The 16,607-nt window shown below is 40.0% G+C and overlaps 1 protein-coding gene across 1 annotated transcript in view; it reads right to left on the bottom strand.

Moving 5' to 3' along the window:
• The window catches only part of LOC103177714 (phospholipid-transporting ATPase ABCA1), a 99,939-nt gene extending 83,635 nt beyond the window's left edge, over window positions 1-16,304 (bottom strand). Inside the window, exons 1-2 of the mRNA XM_042332467.1 lie at window positions 16,138-16,304; window positions 555-675 (exon numbers count right to left, since the gene is read on the bottom strand). Coding sequence (XP_042188401.1) covers window positions 555-623 — 69 coding nt within the window. The 5' untranslated portion in view covers window positions 624-675; window positions 16,138-16,304. The remainder of the gene's footprint in view (window positions 1-554; window positions 676-16,137) is intronic.
• Between the last annotated feature and the right edge of the window lie 303 nt (window positions 16,305-16,607).

Below are 16,607 nucleotides of genomic sequence, written 5' to 3'. Positions count from 1 at the left end.
GAATAAATACAAATCTAACTTTCTGGACTGAGTATGTTGTAGGTTAACAATGTCCTTTTAATATCCAGGACTTCATACTTTTTTAAAAAAAACTTTGTTTACCTGCATACGTACATACCCTCAGATTCGGCTATGATTCTCTTTCCTCCCCCGGCCTCCTCCCTCCCGCCACCCAGCCCCACACCCTCCACCTCATTAAATAGCCGCTAGACAGACTATACTGGGGCCATCTTCTTCTAAATCTTAAAATTTAACATCATGTGTAATTTTAGAAAGCAGTCATATACAAGAGAAGGGTTATGGTGAGGGAAGGCACATGTGAAGGAGAAATTCTGGCACAGACCAGTTGGGCCAAATGGCATTATAGATTCTATGTTGTCTTAAATCCAGTCTTAATTTGGAAGTACATTATGTAAATTGATTGTAGCTGTATTGTAAAGAGAAAATTTGGCTTAATTTTCCGCTCAATTATCTTAAGCCTTAAGAACACAAATAATTTTGTGCTCCTGGATTCCCAATTCTGAAAGCTTTATACAAAAGAAGAAAGCACTCACTGTTTGTCTCCTTCTGTAGGTGAAATTCTTCCACAGCAGAAGCCCCAGCTGTGTCCAGAAACTCGGCATGTTATCGGAACACTCCACCAAGTGCAGCAGAGAGACCGTCGCTTGTCATCAACTGGAAATACAGGAGAATATTCTGTAATACTCCAATGTTATTGACAGTCTCGCCAGTCTCAGTCCATCTCTAGTGTCTCAGAGGAAACCACAGTCTCCGGATTCCAATTGTTTAGTGGTGATAATGGAATCAGAGCAAGTTAATGTAAATCAACAGCAACATACAGAATGCATGGGTAGAAGGAACAATCTATCATCCCTTTAAATCATTTTTGCTCTCAATACCATGAAAGCAAGCAATGCTCTTTAATGTCTGCTGGAAACATTAGATCATCAATTGGGTTAGTTAATTAGAAAGGTCATCATAGCTGCTAGGTTGAAATGCCAGATTTTCCACCTATATCACATTGTAGATGGATTAATTTTGATGGATGCTTAGTCAATCGCAAAGAGTATTAGGCGCAGATGGCAAAGAACCAGAGTGTGCTTTGGGGTAACTGGTGGAGCTAAAAATGCAGTTTTCTATTGAAAGCACTGACTGGTTGTCCAACTTGGACCGGTCTATCCATGTCGACTCAGGCTTAATAGGAGCTGAGTGGGAAAATAACCCTGCTCCCACCTTGAGATGGGAGAGGGGGAGAAGAGAAATATCTCAAGTCTGGGAATTACATCAAAAGTTCTTTTGGCAATGTAGAACCAGATGTCATGCATTATAATCATCCTTGTGTTTATCTTATCAAGTCAGTCAGTACAGACAAATGGATTTGCATTGCCAACAACCTTCACAATTAATTAGTCATTCAACTCATAGCTATTTGTAGGCTCTTGATGGTGCAAAATGGCTCCAGAGTATGCCCACAAGAAAAAGTTGCTAATAGTTGCTATTAATTATATGTGAAGTGTTTTGAGACGTTTTGATGTGATGAAGCAATATAAAATGAAAGTTTTTTGTTTACTTCATACAAACAAAGTTAGAAATTATTGAGCAACGTGTGTTGGCGTTTATCTGCAAGGATTTAAATATTCTGAACATCAAGTTCTTTCCTTATACAGATACACTACACCGTATTACCGCCACCAACTCCAGATACATCGACCCCAACTTTTTCAACCTAAAATTGAGTCTTCTTTAAATAAAGATGAGGTAGAACCACATCCTATTGAGCTTCAATATCATGTAAATTTGCTTATAATATAACTAGGCACATTGACTCCAATGTTTATTTATTAAAATATCCAAAAAGTTTGAGCAGAAAGTTGGCTTGCTTCAAAACAGCAATCAGGTTTTTTCACATATTCACACGCGCGAAAAAATGGCCGACTTCCAAGTCACCACACTACCACTGGTGTCACATACTGGGTGATGCACATGCACATTACAAGAAGAGCAGTGACCTGTAATTCGGCCACTTTTTAGCTTTCAAAAGGCTGGCTGGCTTATTCGCAGCAAGCCAACTTTTTGTGCACATGCGCAGTGAATGTGGAAGTGTTCAGCAGTTTCACTACACCACTGGTTCATATTTTATAGACACCCCCACCTTACTATGTTATAAACCCCCCTCCCCGCTCCACTTCTGACACGATTAACTCAGGATCCCACAAATCAGCCAGCCTATATATACTCTCAGTTATGACATGATTCTCGGTTAGCCATTCTCCAGTCGCTAAGAGTCAATCCAATTATAACATTGCATTTTGTTTACACCCCTAGACCACCCCCCTTCCTCCAATCGTTGCATTTATATATTTTGCACTTGAACAAGTCTGCTTATCAGAAATCCTTGAACACCAGTTGGACTTTGCTGGAATAGCCTGGATTTAAACGAAGGGCTGCAACAAAAGCATTGCAACACCCAGGTTAGCAGATTTGTGTTCTGACAAGCCACGTCCACAAGCACAGAGTCCACTCAAAATGCAATGAAAGTACTTTCACCCAATTTCATCCATCAGAAGACATGAAATGGCCCATCTGAAATTGAAAAGTAATTCATTTTTTATAGTTAAAAAACACCCAGACACCTAATATAGACACAAAATACCCAGGGTCCAGTAAGTAACCATGAACGATTTTAATTATGGGACATTACAAAAGGAGAAAGAGACATTTTACACAAAACAGAATCTTACGATATAAATTTCATTTTTGTTTGAGAAAAAAATATTTTTTCTTGTAATTGAGTGAAAATCAACTTCAAGGCCCAATTGATGATAGGTTCCAGACACTGCCCTTATGTCCCCATGTGCACTGCAGGACAGTAGCAAATAACTCTTACTGATTTATTGAAATTAGTTTTTACTTTAATCTTCTGCATCAAATACATAAAATCCTGTCACGTAGGTGCATGGTGGCATACACATGTGGAATAGCCTGAATACTCAAGCATGGAGATGGGTTTCTGTGCATTAGGTTCATACTACTCACAGTAGGGTGAGTCACATACATCTCTGCTCACCAAAGTTTTTTATATTGTGGGTGAAGAGCAGTTGTCATGTCCTCCTGATGTGAAAGGCACTATACAAATGTAATTTGTTATTGCTGTTGTCCTTTAATCTTTCAAATTAAGGTTTCTTCACTCAAGTTCCAGCTTTACTACAATTCTTGTATCACTGTGAAGCAAACATGATTTTAAAAAAATCCAAATATATACCAGTAAGCAATCCCAAATATATACCAGTAAGCAATTGTGCCAATATTCAGTTGAGACAACAAAGAATACACCTTGAGATTAGCATGTCTACATATCAAGTAAACTTTTGATGCAATAGGAAATACAGTTGCGTCTTCTTATAACACGCTTCCTTGTAATGCGGGTTCACTCTCAGGATGAGCACCCTTTCGGGGACTGAGGTGTTTTAAAGGTCCGATTTCCTGGTCAACAGGTTGCCACGAGAGTCACCTTCTGCATGCTGCACATGTGAGGAAGTGACATCAGTGGTAACCTGGAAGTCGGGCAGATTTTGGAGTAGAAGCTAGCTGCTTTTTGCACAAATGTCTAATGATGCCAATCATGCGATCGGTGATGTCATGACGCAGATAAGTGCTGATTGTGTCCAGTTTTAAGGAGAGTTGTCATTTTATGGACCCGAACATTATAAATGATTCTGCTGCAGAACTCAAACTAAACAAACAAAACAAATCACACAGTGAGTGCTGACAGACTTTTCAACAATGTCGGTAATCAAAGTCGGTCCCAATCCACATCGTAATGATCACTGAATAATGGAAGCCCTAATTGGATGATTTTCTACTCCTTATCTCAGGCTCAAAGGCGATTTTAATATCCCAATGAGATGAGGTATGTCAGCACAAGCCAAAAATCAAATTTGCACCCTACTATCTGTAGCACATTGCAGAAGGTTGTCAAGTCAAGGTCACATTAGGCTTTTCGAGTTCAGGGGCTTGTCAGGCACTCCAATGCAGTGCTCAGGTGTACGCTGCATTGTCAGAGGTGGCGATCGTCCCTGCGAGACATTATGAGACATTGAACTACAGACTTTCAACCTGTACAGGTGGACGCTAAAACTCCCATGACACTATTTGAAAAAAAGAAAGGAGTTTCTTCGAGTGTCCTGGCCAACAATCCCATCATTCACATCATGGTTGTTTGTGGGACATTGTTAATAATAATCCTTGAAAATGATATAGCGCCTTATCACATAGTCTCAAAGTGCTTCACAGAATATATTGTGAAATGAATTGACTGTATATTGTCATGTGGAAATTGGCTGCCACGTTCACCTACAAATAAACAGTGACCACAGTTTTCAGAAAAAACTGCAAAGCAGGCATTTCAATGTGATAAGGTGCTAAATCAAATATAAATATTTTAATCTTGATTTTATGAGTTAAGTGTTACAATGGCTGTAACACCTGGATAGAGATTTCATCCACTTGGCTACCGGAAAGCCTCCAATGGGCTTTATGGACTGAAACTGAAAAGGTGAAGCACGGACAGGAAATAAAAAGGGCAATCTATAGCTCCATATTGAGCTTCAGTACACAAGTTGAAACTTGCAAAGCTCCAGTTGAACAAGATTCAAGAAATGGGAAGTCCCACAGACTGGGTGGCAACAAAGAACAGATGTAATGTCATCAAAGGATCCAACAAGCCCAAAGGCAGAGATCTTAGATACACATAATTAGCAAAACATATTCTGTTTTCAATATTCTGCTCTCTCTTGTTCCTCCCCAGCTTCAAAAACACCTTCCTACAGTCCCAGTGTGTCGATATCACAAGCTCACCTCTCAATCTCAGACTTAAATTCAAGCTGCTACTGCATCAATTTATATAATAATAATAGTTCCATTTCATATGGTGCCTTATCACATTGTTGAGACATCTCAAAATACTTCACAAAGAATATTGTGAAGTGAATTGACTGTATATTTAGTGGGTGAAACTCGGCACCCAATTACATACATGACTTATGGATTGAATGACCCAACATTTTTTTTAAGGGATTATTACCGGAAAACAATCCGCTAATCAACTAACAACCAGGTTCCTACTTACTGCTAGGTAAACAGAGGTGTGTGGAGGAAGGAAACCCTGCCCAGGAATCAAACCCGGGTTCTCTCCATGCGAGGCTAGTGCTCTAACCAATATACTGCAGGACCCACGATGCTACAAAATTCCAAGTTATCAACCTATCAAAAGGTGTCTTGCTGCTTCATTGAAATTTATCAAGTTTTAAGGCCTGTAAATACTTGAATTTTTTCTTCCATCTGTTCCTCCATAATTTTTAGAAAGCCAGATTTATCACATTTATCAAACAAAACCAAAATAAAACTCTGTTACAATCTAAGAAATTGAAGTTACTGATATTTCTGTCAGCATATTAAGAATTACCCAACAATATTTCTTTCAATGGTCGGTTGCATTCAGTTAATACACGGACACAACCAAACACTGTTCCCAAGTCATTCCTCCGCGGCCCCACCCCACCTTAAAGGTTTCCAAAGAGTACAACAGGAACTCCCACAAGTTAATAACTTTGACATTCTCTCTGCTCTTAGTTGTGTGTGGGCATGTTAAGAAAACCCATCCCACAAGTGCCTGCCCAACTTACATTGAATAGTACTGCCAAGGGCTGGAATTACATTGAAGTAAATTGCATTGAATGTATGGTTAGTGCCGCAAATCTAAAAGCAATTTCTGCCTTTAAGCTGACAGTGTTAATTGTCAGTTCAAATGTTTGCCAAGATCTGGCAGGTGCTTCCTTGTGGAAAGCAGGAAATGAAATAGTGATCATTGTCCATCAGTACTGTTAATTTGTGTAATATTTCAGACCATGTAATACAAGGCACTCAGTAACATGGTTACTGTTATTTCAATACAGAGGAAAACAGCAGTACTTGTGCTAGACAGCCTGAGCATGTAAGTCATAATGCTGTCTTTGGAACAAAATAACTTCTGATTTCCCACCCTCCCTCTGGCTATATTCAGCATCTTAGGATCTCATTGTTTCGACTCCACTGTACAATACTGTCAATGTGGGGAATAACTGGGTCAATAATCCTTGTATTTGATATAGCACCTTATCATGTCAATGAGATATCTCAAAGCACTTCACAGGATATAATGTAAAGTGGTGTGACTATGTGTATTTTGGGGGAAAATGTGCACAACAATGTCCCACAAACATCTGTGGAGTAATTGTCCTATTTCATGGGAGGGGAGGGGATTATGTGGCCAGGACATCAGGAAAAACTCCCTTCTCTTTTCGAATAGGGCCACGGAATCTTTAACATCCACCTGGATAGGCAGATGGGACCTCATGTTAACACGTCATTCAAAGAATAGCATCACCGACTATGCAACACTACATTGGAGAGTCAGTATGGGTACCAAGTCCTGATGTAGTTGTGAAAGTGATACCAACTAAGCCAGGCTAACACTCATTTTCAATATGCGTCTACTTTTGACCTAAAGTTCTGCTGCAATTTCTATTGCCTGGATATCTTTCATTCATATATGTACATATATAGCCTGTTGCATATGTAGTTATGTATACATGAGGGAAAAGGGAATAAACAATTAAAAGAGGAAGTGGGGATGGGGAGATTGAATTAGAATGAGTGGAGGGTCATGTGAAGAATAAACAAAAGTCAGCATGGACTAGTTGGGCCAAATGGTCTATTTTAGTGCTGTAGATTCTATGTTATTCTATGTAATAGTTGCTTCGATCTGCTGACTTTATAACAAAACTGAGCCCCCTCCCATATTTTAGGTGCTTTTATAATATTAACAATCCTTGCATTTGATATTGTGCCTTATCACGTCGTCGAGATGTCTCAAAGCGCTTACAGGATATTCTGTAAAGTGGAGTGACTGTCTATTTTGTGGGCGAAAAGTGGCAGCCAATTGCACACAGCAGTGTCCCACAAACAGTCATGGATTGAGTGACCAATTTTTTTTTGGCGGGATTATTATCCCCAGAAAGAGGTCCGCCGATCGACTAACAAGAATAACAACTGGGTTCCTTCTTACTGCTATGTGAACAAAGGTGAGTGGAGTAAGGAAATTTGCCTAAGATTTTGCCTTGCCCAGAAATCAAACCCACGTCTCTCGCTTGCGAGGCGTATGCTCTAGATGACTCTACAGAGGAGAAGATGCCATATGTTTGTCTAGAGACACACAGTCACTACACTTGGCAGCCATTGACAGCAAAGTATTCTCAGCCAACACAGTGCTATAGGCTGAATTGAAGGCAAGCGTAAGTATTGTTTCTGGAGACGAGACATTTCCTGATCTTGAAATGTGTCGACAAACAGTCGGTCAAATAAACTTTAGCACCAATTAATAATAATAATCCTTGCATTTGATATAGCACTTTTCACGTCTTCTAGACGTCTCAAAGCGCTTCACAGAATAGATTGTAAAGTGAATTGACTGTATATTTGTGGACAAAATTACTCAGTGCAGGGGCCCCATTCTCCCCCTGCCTCCCTTCCCGGTGAAACGTTGGGCCGACCACACCCCACCACCAGATCTCCACCCCCGCCCTCTCAAAAAAAGTTTTTGATGCTTTCATGAAGTATTTAGAAAATGAAAACAAAATGAATTTAGTCAGAAAACAAAAAAAAATCTGGAGTTTCACAGAAAATTCATCTCGACTCAAGGGGTAAAATTTGCTAATAGACCCAACGACAAATAAGGAATTTGCACGGACAATTTCCAATATCAACACGTGTTCAAAAGGCAAACATGGACAAATCCCATGGAAAATTAATTGAAAGATTGCTAGCACCATTTGGAGCCTCAAATGGAAATTTCAAGGTATCCCTTCAGAATGTGAACAGAAACTAAAAGTGGCGCACTTATCCTGCCATTTAGTTTTACAATTATGTGTTAACATAAATTAGGATTTTTATTAACGAGAACAATGATTATTACAATTATGATATTACACGTCCAATATCCAACTCCTCCCCAAGATCTGCTCTGTTGTCCAGCAAAAGTCAGGACTAAAACAAGTCAATTGGCATGCAAACTGGTCCCAAAGGGTCTGTTTATGTGAATCTTCTCTTCTGTAAACTACTGTGATTTTACTATCGTAATCCTGGCAAGAATATAGCCCTCATCTCCACTTGTACATCCACAAGTGGATGTACACAAGATTCTGACACAAGATCTCTTCAGTGCTTGCACTTAGCACTTAGACTAGACTCTCATGTAATGCTCACTCAAGTTTCTTATTCCATCAAAATTGGTAGTCAATAATAAACTAATGCACATAGGATGACAGAATGCTAAATTTATCACCAGTGTTAGTTTTCATAGGTCACATTTTTCCACCACTCATCTCAGCTCACAAGGAATTGCTCAATATTGGAATAATTTCTCTCTATTGGCAAGTGTTCAGACAGTATCAGCTTCGCACTGTAACTTAAAAGTTTTCCCACCAAACTTAACTTTTTTTTTACTGTAGCAAACACAAATTGATGAAGAAATTCTGGTTGCTGAACCAGCAAAGAACACGAACAGTCACAATCAACAAGTTACTGTCCTGCAATACAAACCTCAGGGTCAATACACGTACTTGCTGACCCTCATTCACAGATTAGTATTGAAGTCAGTTCCAAGAACAGGAAACTCACACAATGTGCAGTAGCATGTACATTCCCATTCGGTTTTCTGACTGGACAGCTGTACTGATGTCAGAATCCAAGCTGTTCAATGTACACCACAGAATCCTTTCTCAGTCTTGTAGGTGAAACCTAAATTCACAGTCACCAAAAACTCAGAGGCCCTTGCTGGATCAACTTGTTCCCAGCCATCTCGACTCTTCATATTGATGATCCAAGGTAATGCAATGCTTGAATCCCCGAGCACAATTTCTCAAACGCCTTGTTCCTGATCCAATTCCCCATATAAGATATAAAATCAGCCAAACAAAAACACATTGTGCAACCAATTTTATATTATACGCCAGAACTGCAACACCAGTAATACGGAAACGTTCACTTGAAATACCCCCAGGACAAGAAGGTTTGAGACAAACAGTACTATTGAACTCATCTGAGGTTTTGGCTCCCTTAAAACTTGCTTTCCACTCTTTACAGAGATTAAATCATGCATTAATTCATCACCTGCTTACGACTTCAAACAACTTCACTTGTTCGGTACTAACTCCAACTACTGGGAATTTATAACCAAAAGAACAATGCTATTTTAATATGTCAGATTGCAGAAACTATCTTAAGACCCTGATATATAAAAAAAGAACAATCCACTTTATCAACCTAGCACACATTTTTGCAAGTTACCCAGATTTTAGTTTATTGGAGGTTAGCTTGTTAAAATGTTTTGGTTTCAGGTGACTGTCCAACTTTGGTACAACTTATTAAGAAAGGTGACACTAAAATTGTAAATTCAACTTTCAACATAAAATATTAGTTATTGAAGTTTTCACTGTCATAAGGTTTTAATTCTGCCTTCTATTTGGAAACATTTTAAAAAGCACAATGAAAGTTAGTTTAGGTTAACTACTGTAATGGCATTTTACTTGAAGTAAGAGGACAAAAGATACAGCCGGGCCCAAATGGTAGCATTCTCATCTCTGAATCAGAAGGTTGTGAGATTAAGCCCTGTCAGAAGATTTTATTCCTAAACTAACACTCCAATGCAGTGCTGCTGTGTTGGAGGTGCCGACCTTCAGATAATACATTAAATAAAGGTCCTGCCTGCCTCTTCAAGTGGACATTAAAGATCCCATGACATGATCTGAAAAAGTTTGTCCAGTGTTCTACCTGACAATCCCCCAGATAAAATTGGTCATTCATTGTATGCCTATTTGTGGGGCATTGCTGTGCATAACGTGGCTGCCATGTTTATTTACAAACACATAGTTACTTCACTTTAGAATTTTCCTCTCATAGAATTAATGGCAAATGACTTTGTTGCACTGAAAATGACTGTTAGTAATAATTTGCAAAAAAAGGTTAAGGTAAAGTTTGAAAAATGCCTGTCTGAAAGACAATAGCCGGCAGAGGTTTTAGAGGAATCTTTGCTATCCATAAATTGTCAGTTTGGAGAAACTATTCATTTGGAGGAAATCATGTTTTGCGGTATAACATTTACTGATGATGTCCCCAAATCATGGATGCAGACGAACCACTTAAGGAGGTTAAATAATATAACGGAAGATCTGGACCAAAAGTCATATTGGCAAAAGGATATGCAGATAAATGTATCTACAAGAACAAAAGGGTGTCAATTAGCTTAGATGAAGATGGACTTTACTGCCCATTTTATCTCCTGTGAGAACAATGATTTACTGAAGGTTCCATACAATAGAGCTTATCACGAATTAGATTATGCTGTAGAGCAAAACAATTTGACTACAAGTCAAAATAAATTATTCTAATTTTATACAGAACACCATCCTGTAATTGTGTACAGAACATTACTGTAGAAAGTTCACAGAAGAACAGGGAGGGAGGATTCTGAATTCGAAGTTATGAGGAAAGATTCCCATTCATTGGAAAAAAAGATTGAGGGGAGAAATGATCCAAGTATTTAAAATAATAAGAGGCATGGGTGATATAGATAGCTGCCTTAAGACCAGATGATAAGATTAGATATGGAGGTCATAGTTTCAAAATTTAAAGAGTTCCATTTGTATTAAAGATTACTAAATGTAATTATCTATACAGACTAATGGATACATAGAACAGACTCAAATGAAAGTAGTCGATGTTGAGTCAAATCATTTATTTCAATAGTTAGATAATCACTGAACAACAACATTGGATGATATGGGTATAGTTACCGACTAAAGTGAACAAATGCTTTATGAGACAAAAAGGGAGTAATTTCATTTGCATTGAAGCTACAATTTACAGTGATCCCAAGACTTGATGTCTCTGTATGGAAGTTAGGGAAATGAGAGCTAGTGTAGACTTGATGGTCCAAATGGCTTCTTTCTGTTCTGTAAAATGCAACGATAATATTCTATAACTGGGAGAAAAGAATATTCTGCACCTTTACTCAATTATTTTGGATTTCAGAGATTGTCTGTGCTGGATGTTCGGATAGGAGATACAGGAGATACAGAATGTTTTCAATGGCTTGTGAAAGGAACAGGTTTGAGCAAGCAGCCATTACTCGTCCAACACTATCGTACCTTTTACAGTAATCATGGCTAATAGACAATTTGGGATCTATTCAGAGTCAAAAAGCAGTTATGTCCAATTATTAAAACATGCTGGAATAACATCAAGCACAATACGAGCAGCACAACACAGAAATTAAAGCAAATTCATTCCAACAGGCAGAAGCTTTACAAAGCAAATTAATTTGGCAAACACCGCGTTTTTGTTTCTTTGGCAGAGCAACCAGGAAGCCAAGCGGCACTTTAATCATAACCACACACAAAATGATGAAGTAATGCGCTTTGATACAAGCGTGACAAAATATTGTAAAAGACTTCAATGAAGACTGCCACATTCTCATTTCAACTATCACTTAAACATTGAGCTTTTTTTCTTGGAACTAATTAATAAGTGATTTATTATTAATAATTTCAGTGTAGAAGTGCAGATGTGAGAAACGCCATACAAGTACTGCAGATACCCTAAATCCCAAAGTAGAATTCCATAATACCACACTTGCTTTCCAGTTTTTCCTGCTGTACATAACTCCTGATGTTCTAACACCAAAATTGAATATTTCAAGGCAAACATTATGACAGTCTTTTTAATATCCATTTATAATTATCAGCTCATTTAACATGTAAAACCATCAAATGATTTCCCCAGAAAATAAATCTTCCACATGTCAAACCCTATTGCTGTAAAACACAAGTTTAAAAAAAACTTTTTTTTTAGCATGAGTGATGAAATAGTTCTGTAATACAAAGATCTGTCAACATAGGAGATTTTGCCGCCCCCCCTCCTGGCGCAACCCAGAACTCAACAGAAATCCTGAGCCAAGCATAAATGTTCTTGGCAAACTAGTTCTTTGTTATCAATTTCCAACTGTGTAAACCAACTCTCTCAGATAAAACTGTTCAATCTATAATGTGCATATACTGTTAACCCATCTCAGAACTTCAATTTGAAATTAAGGTGAAGTGAAAAAATAAAGCATAAATCAATCAGTCATCAGATGTTGATGATAAATCGAGATGCAATCTTCCTTTTCAGATGGACATTAAAGGAATCTACGACATAATTCAAAAAGCTCCTGGCCAACAATCCTAAAGTTAAATTGATCCTTAACCTCTGGCTCCTTTGTGCGACATAGCTGCGTACAAATTAGCTGCTGAGTTCACTTACAGTCGTTACACTTTTCAGAAACTTCTTTGAAGTGTTTTGAGATGTTGCGACGTGATCTCAAAACACATCAGAGACACTGCCCCGAGTGAAGGGCGCTATATAAATGTATAATTGTTGCTGTGATAAGGCTCAATATCAAATGCAAGGATTATTATTAAATTTATTACATAGATTTGTGCGAATTTGTCTTCCACAGGAACTTCCCTCCGCAAGCCAAACAGGAAGATCCAGAACAAAGAACTGGTTACCAAACGTTTCAGCCCTCTTGATGTCAACAACAACAACGACAAGATTACATTTGTACAGTCAATGGGTATACATGTATACAAATTTTCTCATACACAAAGAAATAAAATATTTATGAACAAGATTTTGAAGAGAACGCAAACAAACCGAAAACTTAATCTGTAATTACTGAAACTTTCTTTTCAATCAAATGATTTTTGAAAAAACTGTACGGTTTTGATTTCAATTCAAATAATATTCTTTTGTAATATTCACAAATGCAATAAACTTAATAAGAATCAATGTCATTCAGTACTTGTCCAACTATTATCATGGGACCCGACTAGGCTGTACTGTTGAAGGGATGCAACTCCAAGTGTGTTCTCATTTTCGTAGAATCATAGAATATTACAGCACAGAAGGAGGCCATTCAGCCGATCGTACCTGTGCCGGCTCTTTGGAAGCACAACCCAATCAGTCCCACACCCCCGCTCTTTCCCCACACACCTGGAAAATTTTCCTTTTCAAGTACCCATCCAATTCCCTTTTGAAAGTTGTTATTTAATCGATTTCCCGTGAATTACTGCGGACTTGCACAGCATGTCACCTCGAAGCCTGTTCAACCCCTAAAGACTCCATTTATTTTCTGCCTAACCATTCTTTCCCCAAGACCTATTTATTTTAAAACAACCTTAAAAGGGTTGAAGAGTTGGGTGGATCCACTCGAATTGACCTAACTTTTCCTTAATATGAACAGGTTTTCAGTTTTGCAACTGCCATCCGATTATACAAATGTAATCTTGTTGTTGTTGTTATTGTTGCTGATTATACAAAAGTTAAAGAAAGGCAATAGGTGTTCAATAGTATGATTTTAACAAGATTTCTCAATAATGTTGTCAGTACAGTGTCTGAATCCTTTCCCCTTCTGGGCCTTTCTATCACCTGAATCTCTCTCTCTCTAACTCTAACACCTTCACTGGATAATTAATAATAATCTTTTTTTGATAAAGCACCTGATCACATTGTTGATATGTCTCAAAGGGCTTTGCTATAAAGTGTAGTGTGTATTTGTAAGGAAACGTGGCTGCCATTTTGCCTACAGCAATATCCCACAAAGGGTAATGCAATGAATGAACATTTTTTGTGTGGGAGGAGTGTTGGCCAGGACACATGGCGAAACTTCCTTTAATTTTCGAAAGGTGCCATGGGATCTTTAAGGTTCATCTGACCAGGTAGACAGGACCTTGTATTTGAGTCTCATTGATGGGACAGTAGCTTTGACAATGCAGCACTTCCCCACAGCACTTCACTGGACTGTCAGCCTGGACTCTTAACTCTTAACTGAGATTACTACCAACTGATCGAGGTTGGCACCTGATCTCATAGACAGATGAAGCAAAAGCAAATGATTCACAAGTTTTGATCAGTGATCATGAACAACAAAGACACTCCAATTTGATTTTAACACTGCTAAATGCTTCTGTGTGCATTTTCTAAAGTGCCTTTGCCTTATATTTTCTATAAACCCACAGTGCAACATGCGAAGGAATAAGGTGGCGAAGGAAATGGTGATTTCCGCATAGCACTGGAAACACTGGAGTGAGAATAAGGTTTCAATTGATATCTGAACACACAAACTCAAAGTAACTCTCCCAACTCTGTTATGTCTGTCTAGGTCTCAAACATAAAGAGATGAATGGTGGTGGGGGGGGGGGGTAATTATATCTCTACAAGATATACCAAAGTCAAAATTCACAGCCTATTTTCTCTGAGAGTCTCATCTTTTCCTCATCTATCAGCTTCCTTCTCTGAACTTTTGTCAGAAAAAGTGCCCACAGATAGACCATGTGCAAATAAATGGTTGTGTTATTTGGCAGCAAATATCCCCCCCCCCCACCCCACCCCCCCATCACCCCAAACCCACTTTCACTTCACTTTCCTGTACTTGTTATTTGAGTGAACCTTTTTGAGAACCAGGGATTTCCTTCACAAACACTGACCTGACTTGGTAACCTGGTCCCTGGGTTAAAAGAGGGGCAAAATGGTGATCCAAACAAAATAACATAAAAGTCAACCCAAAAAGAAAAATCACTGTCAAATCAGTCTGAGGGGGGGATAAGGGGACAACCTGGACATGGGACAGAACAAAAAACACCCAACACAAAGAAAAAGCCTCCTGGTTATTGCCTCAAATTATATAAAACAATAGGGACACAAAAGATATTGTGTGTGTGTGTAAAAAAAAAAGGCACATTGTCTGGGTTTGGTTTCAAAGGAAAATGATTATTTTTTTGTTCTTTTTTGGGGGGAGATCTGGTTTTAAAGGAAAATACACAAAATCGTCCAAATAATATATTAACGAGAGAGAGAGAGAGAGAGAGAGAAACACACACACAACTGAGGATCAGAAATGGACAATAAAAGAGAGAGGAGAAGGGGAAGGGGGGAAAAAAGATCTGGTTTTGTTTGACAATCTGACTTGACTGACAAGTGTTAAGTCGAGAAGCAACACTTTTGGAAAAAAAAACTGGTTAACCCTTCTGCCCAGAGTTTAGGAACTTTAAACCCCAATTGTTTTTGAGTTAGGGGGTACTGCACAAACAGCCCCACACGACAGAAAAGCTCCAACACACACACACACACACACACACTCACACTCACACACACACACCCTCACACACACACACCCTCACACACACAGACACACACACACACACACACTCACACTCCCCCTCACACACATACACACACACCCTCACACACACAGACACACACACACACACCCTCACACACACACACAGACACACACACACACACACTCACACTCACTCACACTCACACTCACTCACACACACCCTCACACACACACACAGACACACACACACACACACCCTCACACACACACACACTCACACACCCCCCCTCACACACACCCCCTCACACACCCCCTCACACACCCCCCCTCACACACCCCCTCACACACCCCCTCACACACACACCCACACACACCCACACACACACCCCCACACACACACCCCCACACACACACCCTCACACACACACCCTCACACACACACCCACACACACCCTCACACACACCCCCTCACACACACCCTCACACACCCCCTCACACACCCCCTCACACACACACACACACACACCCTCACACACACACACCCCCTCACACACACCCCCTCACACACACCCTCACACACCCCCTCACACACCCCCTCACACACACACACCCCCTCACACACACACACCCCCTCACACACACCCCTCACACACACACCCTCACACACACCCCCTCACACACACCCCCACACACACCCCCTCACACACACCCCCACACACACCCCCTCACACACACCCCCTCACACACACCCCCTCACACACCCCCTCACACACACCCTCACACACACACACACACCCCCACACACACCCTCACACACCCACACACACCCACACACAGACAAAAAAAAAGACGTGACAACTCCTTCTGTGGGAAGCCCTTACCTTCCTCTCTGTTGATGCAGTCGATGCCTTTTGGAGTGAGTGAGTGAGTGAGTGAGAGTGAGTGTGTGAGTGGGTGAGTGAGTGCAGACGGTCCCTGTCAGATGCTCAGGGCACTGTCAGACAGACACAGTGTGAGAACCCCTCCAACCTGCAGCAGCTTTTATACGGCAGCTGTGTGTGTGTGTGAGTGTGAGTGAGAGGTTACTCGCGGTCACACTCTCCTCTCCCCGTTGCTCGTGTATCCGCGCACTGCACCTCACATACAGCCCATCAGCAATGCCAATTAAAAGGGCAACGTCTCCAGCACAGACAGACAGACAGAGAGACAGAGAGCACTACCCCCCCCCCCCCACACACACACTCCACCCCCACAGTCCAAGTGGGGGGTGAGAGGGAAAAAGAAAGCGAAGATTGATAACTTGAGGCAGAGAGACTTCTGATCACAAATAAATGCAAATCCCCTTCTGTAC

The sequence above is a fragment of the Callorhinchus milii genome, unplaced genomic scaffold (genome assembly GCF_018977255.1).
Source record: "Callorhinchus milii isolate IMCB2004 unplaced genomic scaffold, IMCB_Cmil_1.0 Scaffold1, whole genome shotgun sequence".
Classification (NCBI taxonomy): Eukaryota; Metazoa; Chordata; class Chondrichthyes; order Chimaeriformes; family Callorhinchidae; genus Callorhinchus; species Callorhinchus milii.
This window is presented reverse-complemented; position numbering and strand designations above follow the sequence as displayed.